The sequence below is a fragment of the Paralichthys olivaceus genome, chromosome 12, assembly GCF_024713975.1.
Source record: "Paralichthys olivaceus isolate ysfri-2021 chromosome 12, ASM2471397v2, whole genome shotgun sequence".
In the NCBI taxonomy this organism is placed as follows: Eukaryota; Metazoa; Chordata; class Actinopteri; order Pleuronectiformes; family Paralichthyidae; genus Paralichthys; species Paralichthys olivaceus.
Window position 1 is genome coordinate 1,139,984 of NC_091104.1, and position 12,223 is coordinate 1,152,206.

A 12,223-nucleotide genomic window follows, 5' to 3' on the forward strand; every position below is an offset into this window, starting at 1 on the left:
GACAATGCTATTACACTGTTCATACTGTATCTTACTGACCATACCATACTGTAGATTTTTGAGATTCTTGAGTTCATACTTTTAAAAACTGGATAAAACGTTTTTTTTAAAGAACTTGTTTTAACATTATGTTTCTTACTATATTTGAGCTCATTACATGTTCAACAGTAAATGCCATTGAGCAAGATGTTTCAATAATAACATATAAACATGTGAAAAGTTACATTCAGAGTGAATATTAACTATTTTTAATTGCAAATCACCACAATTATTGACCAGTGTTGTGGTTCAAACTCTTAGAATACAATTATAGACCTCTAAACTATTGCCGCCATCCCAAACTTAAGACTGCCGCAGCCCAATTTGAAAACTAAAAAATGTGTGCGCCCCACTCACACCTTTAATCACATTTGATCCCCACACAAGACTAGAATTAACTATTTCCATACACATTATTTATTTCCCAGCCAGAATAATTGTATATTATATATATATAATATCAGGAAGAAGAAAAACACATTTGCGGCCTAACCAAATATACTTGAGGTATTTAAGCCCCCCCCCCAAAAAAACTCTCACATGTCCATTAACTGACATTAACACTGGATTTCCTCCAGTCTGAGACCTCAAGTAGTTTGTCTGGATATAATGGATATTGAATCACACATCGCGTTAAGTTACATTGTGTCACCTGTAACTCATCTAATTAGAGGGGATGTTTTGATGTCCGGCTGAATGGACGTCAGCTTCAGGCGGAGATCAGGCCCAACATCCAGTCTATTCCTGTACTTTGTCTTTAAAGCCACACATGTTGAAAATCCAGTCTCACACAGTTAAGTTGTGGCAATAGGTATGAGAAACATCAATGCCTTCGTAGACATATCTATATTCTGAGTACACATGCATCCTGAAATGTGTCAGGTGCATCTGTGAGAAGATCAGAGTTGTGGATCCAGCTATTCTGCTCACTGAGTGCAGGGAAATATCCCCCAAGCTGCATCCTCAGGGTCTGCAGGTGCAGACCTTGAGAAACTCTCGCAGATTGTCAAACGTCTTGTAGTTTTTCTGGACCACTCTTCTTTCCCATAGCTTGGGCTTCCTTATCATGCCTCTATCTTTCAGTGGACGTGAAATATGGTACCTGCTTTTCCTTGGAGGGATAGACTGAGGCCATTTAAGTAGCTGAAAATGTCAGGCCAAGTATGCCAACTTACACAGCCACTCGAAGTCACAGAAACGATCTGACAGTTCACAAGAAATGTCCGGAGCTCATCACACAGTTCAAAAAGTTGAGTGAGCACCTTACCGTGCAATAGCCACCACACTTTAGTGTGCAGGAGAAGCTGCCTATGGATGCTCCCCATCACTGTGGTGGATACACCACAGAGACCATTGGAGCCACATCTTTGACCCTTTTCACAACTCCTGTTAGTTTTCTTGCCATGTTGAGCCCCACACGATTCGTCCAGTCTATAACATGGGAAACCATGAATGTATTCAGATTCTCAAAAATGGTCCCTGCTGTAGTGAGTGAGGGTAAAGGTTTGCATAACAGAGAATCTTCATGTATTTTTCCATCATATTCATATCTAACAAAAGCAAGCAAATTTGACAAGCTTGCAATGTCGGTCGATTCGTCGAGCTGGATAGAATAAAAGTTGCTTGCTCGTATTCTGCTCACGAGCTGCTTCAACACATCTTCAGCCATTCATCAATGCAGCTTTCACTGTGTTATCCAATGAAAATCATGTTCAGGTGTTTAGCTGCTTTCCCACCAATAACCACTCCAACCATCTCTCTGGTGGCAGGCAGGATTAAATCTTCCCCGATGGTGTGTGGCTTCCCAGTTTTTGTTATCATCTTAGCTACGCGGTATGACGGCTCCAGTGCCTTTGCATTTTCACTCCCAGTGACACGTGGATTCGATTGATTTCCTTTGACTCAGATACTCTCTCAGCTTTTTTTCCAAAAATTCTCGAGACTTAGATAAATATTGTCCATATTTAGTTTCTAAATGGTGTGGCAGTTCACATGGTTTCAAGGCCTCGTTAACTAGCATGTCAAAGCAAAGCATACACACAAGCAACAGGTACTCACTTGAGTACTTTCTGCGAGTCCCCTTTTTTTGATGATGAATGATTTAGTTTGATTACAGTTTGATTTTAGTTTTGATTTCGTCATAGTTTGCCTCTTTCGCCCTAAAAGCTCAAAGTTTCCCTCACCTACAGTTCCCTACTAATGATGCATGATGCATTCAGGTGTTAATGTGACCCTCAGCAAATACAATGACACCTGTTATGTAGGTCAGATAAAATAAGAATATAATAAGAAATGTTGAATTTAAATGTCATGGCTTTTTTTCATTACCTGTGTGATTGCTTTTTTAAAGATTAATCATAAATATTTTGTGGTAATTTAATGCATACTTTCAAATCGGAAACTTTTATATTCATGCATTTTTTGATGACCTCTCACGGCCCACCTGCAGTGGCTTCATGGCCCACACTTTGTGAATGACTGAACTATTGTATTATATGTTTGAGCAGCACTTTGTCCCCATCAAGTTACAGATGAATACATATAAGTTGACATTTATTATAACAAACAGATGGATTGCAGCACTTCAGCATCTATTAAGGAAAGTAAAGACTAATAACGTGGTCCAGTGGAATACACTGAATAATATTGAATCGTGTTAACTATTATCAGTCTCTTTCACTGCTTCTGTTGTTTTTTCCGTTGTTTTTTTAAGATAAATGGGCCTTAATGTTACACATTAATCTTTCTGTTTCTACTGGATTAAACGGTAGCTCTGTTTTTACCAGTTTCCATGGTGAATTACAGTATCGAAGCTCTGTTGATGATCGCTTTTTTCAGTCACCATGGTTTAACTCAGTGACCATATTCAGAGTTGAACCAACTCAGATAAGCTGTTCAGGTGTTAAAAACTCTTTGAGTTACCACCTTAGGGTTAATTGATTAAGTCCTCTATAGGTTCTACCTTTGTTACCTAAATTAAAACTGCTTTCTAGAAAGCACTGGAGTACAAAGATCAAGTCCAAGGATGGTTGATGGTCAAGTGCAAATGAATGAAGAGAAAACAGAGGAGAGGGGGAAACAGAGGGAAATTATAGACCGAGAGAGGGAGAGCTGAAGAGAGAAAGTGGTTGTGTTTCCATCCAGTTTTAAATCATTCAAAGATCAACTGAATTTAAAGAAACAGCAACAATGTCACAAATCCCCCATGCTGAGGTTATTATATTGTTTAAAGGTTCAGTGTGTATAATTTAGTGACATCTAGAGGTGAAGGTGCATGTTGCAGCTGAATACTCCTCATTTCACCTTCCCCTTCCAAACATCAAAGAGAACCTATGGTGAACTTCAGTTGTCATGAAAACTCACAAGGTTTTAATTTGTACAGTTTGGACACTTTCTCCATTCACCCCAACAAGTTGAGGCAGATGGCCGCCCACATTAGAGGTTTCTCCTAGTTTAAAGGGAGTAAAGTAAATTTGATCCAACAAATGGACAAAAACCTTAATTAAAACTCTGATCCAAAATAGACACAGGCCAAATTGTCCTCTCTTTGAAGGTTTTAAAACTTTGTCAGCTCTCTGAAATACTACAGCAGCAGTGTAAAACTTCCATGATGGGCGTCATTGTTGTTACACACTGATGACATCTGACTGCCGGTGTTGCTGCCTATTATCTCCCCGACGCAGGGCGGTTAAAAAAATGAGATTTCAGATGACACTCCCTCCCAACCCACACATCCTCTACCATCACTCAGTTAAGTGATTATTGTTAAAACAGAGGGGGAAAGTATCATTTTGGAAAAACTTATGATACTAATTATCATTTCCCCTTCTTGGCTGAGGAGATAAGAACCTAGGAGAGAGGGAGAGAAAGAGAGAGAGAGACAGAGAAAGAGAGTCCCATGGTTTGTTTGGATCAGTCACAGTTTGACTTGGAGTGTGACCTGTGATTAGGGCAATCATTACTTACATTCAATGGCAAAAGCACATCAGTCAGAAGATTGCGTATATATTTAAAAAATAAAACACATATGGCACATTCCAATAATCAAAATGAAACCTTAACTGTGATCCCTGATAATCATTCCTAAAAACACAATAATCACAGAAACAAAAGGATTAATGGTTGGATAAAAAAAATTGAATAATCATTTGGAAAAGGAAAAGGAGGGGAAAGAGCTTTAACACAACATGTTGAGAACACATACGTTCTACAGAGGACAGATGACTAGTGAGAGCAATGCTGATAGAATGAAAAATGTGTGAATGAAGATAGAATCCAGGGAGCAGTATTGTATTGTACCATACTGAGGTAAAAATAATGTATTCATAATATACAATAAATGTTTACTATAGGGCTACTTTGTAGATATGATACAAACTTTGTTAAGTATCTGGGACTTGGTGTCATGATTCAGTATGTTTTTGTTAAAAGGAAGGACGACAAAAGAAACTGCATAAAACTTTCTGTCAATGCAAATATTAATTAGTGTCACATTGGCCATATATTAAGTAACCTTACACAAAATGTTGGCAATATATTAAATAACCTTACACAAAATGTTGGCAATATATTAAATAACCTTACACAAAATGTTGGCAATTGGTTAAACAAATGTCAATTCATTCAGTACCACAGTGAAGGAGTTCTTTGTAGCCCGGCAGATCCTGATATGACTGATCAGACCATGCGGCTTGTGCATATTTTTAAGGACAACTGACTTAAATGCACATGTGAATGTAGACTGTTGCAGGACGCAGGCCCTTTTGTTTTAATTGCATTTTTATGTCAAGCACTTGGAGAGTGTGATATAAATAAAGTTTTTATTATTAATATTAGACTACATGATGAATTGAACATCCTAAACAAAATAGTTAGAAACAAGCCCACATAAACCTTACACTACTAACATACAAATACATAGTAGAGGATAAAAGTAAAACATTCATTAAAGTGCATGATGCCAAATTAAAAATGTATAAAATAATTTTAAAAAAGTTGTATTAATAGTATTTTGATATAATTGTATATAAAAGCATACAGAAATGTGTTACTATGTTAAATATTGTAAATTACAAGCTAAAATATCAAAATCATGTATTTATGAAAAACAGTGAAGTAAAAATCATATTGATTATAACAGTGCATATTAGACAGAACAGCCAATATCAGTATTGTGAATTTATATTCTATTGTTTTATTATTATTATTAGTGTTGATACATAAACAGGTAAGTAGCAATGTAATGTTGCAGTGGGTCAAAGAGAATTTTACTAGTTTACTGCTGTTTGTACTGCTAGGTAGTTTATTCATATTTTACTAAATTATTGTTTCGTTATGTTCAAATTCAAAACAACTTTATTTGTCCCTCCAGGGCAATTCTAAGGCACATAGAGCATGTTAAAAAAAACAAATAAAAACAAAGAAGGAAAACAACAACGACATAAGTGAAATGTCCACAACTGTTAAAAATCACAGCAGATAACTAAAATTATAAAGTGAGAGTAATGTATAGGACTGTAAAAAGACAGTGAACAGTGGCTGTGAAAAATGTATCATAAGAACATAGATAATACTAAATGATTAAAGTGATCAGATGTTATTATGTTTGTAAAATATTCCTCTGCAAAACTAGTTACTAGTATCTAAAGCTGTCATGCAGTAAAACATGTTTGATCTAATAGTACAAGTAACTATAACTATATTTAGATAAATGTACTAATCCTCCACCATTGGGTTCTTGTAAACAATAATGATAAGAGAAAAGAAATGTATTTGTACGTTGTTGAAGTGACTGTGGTTATATGAATTTTAAATTGTTAACTTCATACTCTGTATCATTTTGGAGGCAGGCATCTCAAAGTAATCAGATCAGGGAATTTAAGAAGTTGTGTTGGTGTATGTTAATTGATTACAGGGTTGCACAGACAGTCAGAAATCAATGGACACTCGAGCAGTCACGTCTTGTCAGTCCAATAATGAAAAACTACATTCTGTTCTTTCTAACTGGAGATGTCATTATTTATCTTTCTCTCTTCCGATAAAGTCTCAGAACTGCATTAAAAGAAAAAATGCGCACGCACACAAATAAGCTTTGCCTATCAAGGAAGTTGTTTTGTCGTGATTTTTGCTGAAATCTTCATTTCAGAAAAAGAATGAAGCACATTTAAAGCTATGCAATTTTGCCTGTTAGCAAACAGCCTCCCAATTATCTTCTGTTTGATTGCTTGCCTCTATCAAGGTGAGCGATTAGACCACCGCTCCTGTGAAGCTTTGGAAGTCGTCCTGAAATCACTGCACTTTGATTTCATCAATCTGCAGGCAGCCCAACTGGAAGAAAATGTGAGTTTTATGAGCAAAACTTATTTTGCTCATCTTCGTCTTCCAATTTCAACACAGTTTCATATTCAAGACTCACCCTGTATCAGATTAGAGGCTTTTTTTTATTTAAAAAAGAACTTCATAACATTCCTTTCAAATTTGAGGCCTTGCTTTCCTCACTTTTTCTACCTGACTTTTTATTTATTTCCAGGAAGCATCGTCTTTGCTGGATATGATTTTGTACTATGAATCTACAACCCATCTTGACATTTCTGACAACAGCAGTATGGGAACATCCGGTTGGAGGGCCCTCGCTCATTTGATAAAGCAGGTTGGCTGACGCAGTGGAATAGTAATCTTTTCTTGTGGGCTTTCTCCAAGGGATAATGTAGATCCTAGAAAGTGAGTTTTGTGCACATTACATGGATTGGAGATGCAGGGCAAAGCAAACAGGGTATGATGTCTCTCACAGCAAACACGAGCATAAACACATTCACACACACACACACAAACTTAGAAAGTATAAAAACAAATGGACTTTCATGTCTGTGGGATTCAGGCAGGACATTTTGTTACCTCAATATAAGGATTTTGAGCATGAGTTAAAAAAAAATTCTGAAATTTAAAACCTTTGTTTAACATTTCTGAAATAGTATTTTTCGTTGAATATACCTCAAGTTTTAACTTCACATTTTTGGTCTGTCTGGTATTCTAAATTTCTGGAGGAGAAAATATATTTGCTTGGTCAAATACAGTACTGTGGTAAATTAGCTCAGTGTGATTTTAGATGGATGAACTTACAGTTCACATAACTTAACATATTACTAAATACTAAGATTTCCTTGTAAAGCTCACGATCAGAAAATGACCAAAACAAAATTCATCCATGAAGTATGTGGTACTGCAATGGTGATGTGGGACCTATACTAGATGGTGCTCAAGCTGCCATGCTGATTGCAAACTGCACACAATGACAGTCTGAATGTTACGGTGCGTTGTGGTTGGACCCGGAAGCAGACACAGGGAGTAACAGTCCTTGTAAAGAACAGGGTTTTAATGTATCGCGCGTGGCAGGCAGGCTGGGGGTGAGCAGGAGTGAGGGCAGGCAGGTAACTCTCTGGTGGTCCTGAGGCACAGGAGAAGCAAAGTTAATGCAGCACAAAAACAGTGAGAAGATTCTTCATAGAAGGGTTACACTAGAAGTGAGGCCAAGAGTGTGTACCACTGGAGTAACTGTAACAATCTGGTGATGAGTAGCGGGGAAGCCAGAGTCTTTGTAGTGCTGGTGATGAGGATGATTGCCACCCGGTGTGGGACTCACACCAGGTGCCAGGAGTAGAAGCTGCGCCCACGTCCACACATACTCACACACACACAGACACACACACACACACAGGAGGAAAGGAGGAGGGACAAAGATCCACAATGCAAACGGCCCAAGCCGTGACACTGAATCCGTTTTTCGGACATGAACTCTGGAGAATGTCCAAAAAATTTTGTCCAGGCTTTCTTGGGATTGGCCTTTCATACATGAACAATGTAGCAGGAGATTCTTCACTCAGACGCAGTGACAACAACACAGAAATCTCACGCAAGGTGTGGCAACATCACATCTTTTATTGGACAGAACACTGTTCTGAGATCAGAGAAGGGAGCTATCACTTCCAATTCAGTATCACCTAATTGATTTCTGTACTTAGCTTTAACAGGTCAAGCACTGCGTACCTTGCTTGCACTGACAGCACACATTGTACTGATCTACTAGAATCATTTGTCTGTCTCACAGCATGTTCCATGGTCTCCACGCAAAAGAGGCCACATGCTCATCCGAGTCATCTCAGAGGGTCTTAACATGACAGTCTGAGATTGCAAGGTTTACAATGAATGTGTAACTATTTCCATACATTTTTTATATGGCCTGCCTTAAGCATGCCAAGAAGTGCCATAGATATGTTTATCAATTAGTATGCTAGCATTGTGCCCCTTCCCCTGACTTCATGCAATGCCATGGTTGATAACTTCACCAAGGGCTAGAATGACCATCTGGCATACCAGGCACTTTCCTGATGGTCCAATATGCCTTTAGGGCTGATGCAGTTGTCTTTTTTTTGTTTGATCGGTCCATAACAGAGATCGGCCAATTGTTTAGTTTTTTTGTTAATTAACACTGGGCTGGCCCAATCACATCTTTAAATAACTCCTCTTTGGGATCTGTACTGGTGTCATTAAGTAATGGATCTTAAAAAAGGGAGACGCAGAGAAATTGCAAGAGAAAAGACACACCCAAGTCCTGGGAGTTGTGCCCCTCATTATCATTGCAAAAATACTATACAGTTTCACATGGTGAAATAATATGCATTGAAAGCAACATAAAGCATTTATAAGTTTTGAGAGATTGAGCCCACCCTCTCATTTGCCTCACAGTGGTTTGGTGCACTACCCATCCAGCGCATGCAAACACACACTCACACTCTTTTTCTCTCTCTCTCTCTCTCTCTCTCTCTCTCTCTCTCTCTCTCTCTCTCTCTTTCTCTCTCAGGATGTGTGTGACACATTGCTTATCACTCAATAGAAAAAAAAGAACACATTCACAAATCTTGAATCTAACCTGGGCCACCTTGCTGCATCTTATAAAATCTTATAAAACACGTAAGGAAGTCCCTCCACAATTAAAATGGAAAACACGATTTTCAAGCCATTTGGTTTGTTACAAATGTCAGATGTGTATTTATGGTACAGAATGCTTGGTAACATACCAAAATATTAGATCATTTTGTCACAACCCGGCTCTTAAGGCCATGACAAAACAGCAGCTACATCATATTTTGCAAGGTGCATGTAAACCAAAAGGTAATAATGCAACTGAAGACAACCAATGACTGCAACATAACCAATCGGGTACCTGCAGAAAAGGAGAGAGAAAGAATGTGAATGCCACATAATTTTTGACTACATGTGAAATAGCTGCCATGGTGATATTTTCAGCATAATTTTGGAAATAAATGAAGAATTAATTAAGAAAAATATACACATGCACACCATAGACTGTATAAGCATGTACTCTTCAATGCTAGCTAAAGACCTGTTCTCAGGCCTACGGCTAGCTCTTTGTCACTCGTTCTCTCTCTCTTTCTCTTCAGCTTTATTAAAGCACCTTGAAATTACTTTGTATGAAATGTGCTATACAAATACATTTTGATTTGATGATTGACTTACTTTTGCATTTATCACAATGTAGAGAGTGATACATAAAATAATTTCCTTTCTGATAAATCCACTCGTTTGGGACCCTGTACAATTTCCTCTTCTTCTTTTTCATCTTTGGTGACAGCTTCCGGTACCAGCATGTCTGCCTGAATTACCCCTACTTGTCATTGTACAGCATATTAGTGTTTGATGAACAGAGTCACAGCTGCAGGTGAACATTGTTACAAATGTCAGTGGGATTTTGAATGAGGTCAATAAATGTGTCAAAGTTTACAAAAATAGAACTCAATGCAAATCATTTGTTAAGATTTACTTCGCCTGCTAATCATGATTGTTACAGAAATGAACTGATAATGATAAATTTAGAAAAAGCCCTTCTGTCTAGATGCACTCTCTGAGATGTACTCTCACCAACATCCACCTAAATCCCACAACAGGTTTATGCAGGTTCAACCCCTGCATGTTGCAAATTACATTGATGTACAACTCATCTGCAATAACTAACACATTTTGTTAAAAATGTAATGCTGATAGTTTTATGAAGTGGAAACTATTTACTATTAGGCAATAAATGCTAAGTCGAAGTAGAAGTCATTCTCAAATCTTAACTAACTCTTAAACAACATCAATAAACTACAATAATAGGAAGCAGAATGTGACCCCCCCAGTCTGCTACTTTATACACTCAAATATCCATTGTGTTTCAGGATCTAACACTATACCTATAAAACAAACTAACCACTGAACATACTATATTTCCTCCTGAATGTATTTAGCAAAATAAAAGGATAATAATATAATCTCACTTTGTATGACATATTGCATCACTGCATGCTTTGACAAAATTCAACCTGCAGAATCTGGGTTCCTTCGAGTTAAGAGCTTTGATATTGCATTATTTATATAAATGAAAATAATATGACTCTGTCCTACTATTCTAAACCCAACATTCCTACTTTTACAACCCAGATTATCCAGCAATTTCCCACACCTTATAAAACCCCAAATATCAACCCACAGAATAGTTCCAAACCCTTACGCAAAATACATCTGCCCCAGCCAACCCTCCGTCACGTCTAGGCATCATCACCCTGCAGTGTCCATCTGACCATCACATCACTCAGGCATGTTATCTTCTTCCCAGTTTCTGCTCAGTTTCTGATGTGAGGGAGGGCAGATAGGGCCAGTGTTAGATTGCAACTCCTCACCTCCAGCCTGTCCACTTTTGACAACAGATGAACCCGGGCCTTTTGACAACAGATGATGAAGCTATTTTCTCCCCACATCCTCGTCCTCTATTCCTCTGTTTCTCCTTTTTTGTCACATTAGATATGTCTTCAACTGTTTTTTTGTCTGCATCTACTGCATTCCTTGCATACAACAATGTATATGTGTGTTTCAGAGTGTCTGTCTGTCCAGACTGGATATGTGTAACATGCCCATGGTCGACTACCCGGCCCTGTCTCTGTCTAAAGCTCTGCTGACCAGCCGGCTCACAGTGCTGCACCTTCACAATGCCCAGCTCAGTGGCATGCCACTATACACCTTGGGTATGATGTACACTCACACACAAACAAAATGTCCTTACTGAATACCCCTGAGGATTATCCTTTAAATATTGTGCATGTGCAAGTGAGGACTCTGTGTTCAAACAAGTACATGTGCATAAGCGTGGGATATTTTGTGTATGTGTGCGTGGGTGGATGACTTTGTTCGTCCTGTGGCCAGCAGGACCAGATTTTGACCTGTGACCTTCTCTGCAGGTCTAGACCCGGATTAGAGGCCTAATCTCTTACCTGTCACTTTACACACCAATGCACACATCTATAAGAGCTCTGGAAGCCAGGACACACACACACACACACACACACACACACACACACACACACATAATAAAGGGTAGGTAATAAGAGGCCACAAGGTGCTGAGCTAGATAGTGATGTGGCAGTAAAAGTCATTATGAGGAAAAAATAAAAGCAATTTTCTCACCGTGTATTACATTTCATTATTAGATAGTCAAATACAAAATAAAATGGAGTGTTTTTTAAACTCTGGTACACTATCTCAAGTCATGGTAAAATACATTTCATTGAGATGAAACATAGCATGAGCACAGTCTTCCTCTCAGTTTGGCATAGAAAAAGAACTTGTTATTCCTGGATAAGTTTGATTTTATATCTTAGTGTCTGTGCATTATCCCCTACCACCCACACACACACACACACATCGCTGCATCCCTCCATCCTCCACATCCATTCCTCACCCTACTCCACCCTACTCTCTGCCTGTGCTGAGCCCCCACCTTCCCTCCCAACAGGGGGTCCCGACTGAGGATCATTGCTTTCGATCGGAGGGGCCTCTGATTGCAGTATTGGGCGCTCACGGTGGAGTCAACCGGATCAATCCCAACGATTCCACCATTTGGTCCCCACTGTGACTAATGACAATGTTGGCATTCTACATGCAGCCCAACAGGCTTGATCAAATCTGCAGCATCGATCGGGATGCAAGGGCAGCAAGGGCTCAGGCAACACAGACACATGTGTACCTCAGTACAGTACATATTACACAAGTGCACAGGGAATGTCCACAACACACTCATAAATACAGCTTAAGCCTCCAAAACATCAGCTAAAGCTGTGATGAATAACCATAATGA

General features: G+C 38.6%; 1 protein-coding gene across 1 annotated transcript in view; it reads left to right on the forward strand.

The window, feature by feature from the left end:
• LOC109639547 (protein phosphatase 1 regulatory subunit 37) overlaps positions 1-12,223 on the forward strand; it is a 67,603-nt gene that overhangs the window by 14,702 nt on the left and 40,678 nt on the right. The window contains exons 5-7 of the mRNA XM_069535698.1: positions 6,278-6,378; positions 6,569-6,688; positions 10,967-11,114. Coding sequence (XP_069391799.1) covers positions 6,278-6,378; positions 6,569-6,688; positions 10,967-11,114 — 369 coding nt within the window. The remainder of the gene's footprint in view (positions 1-6,277; positions 6,379-6,568; positions 6,689-10,966; positions 11,115-12,223) is intronic.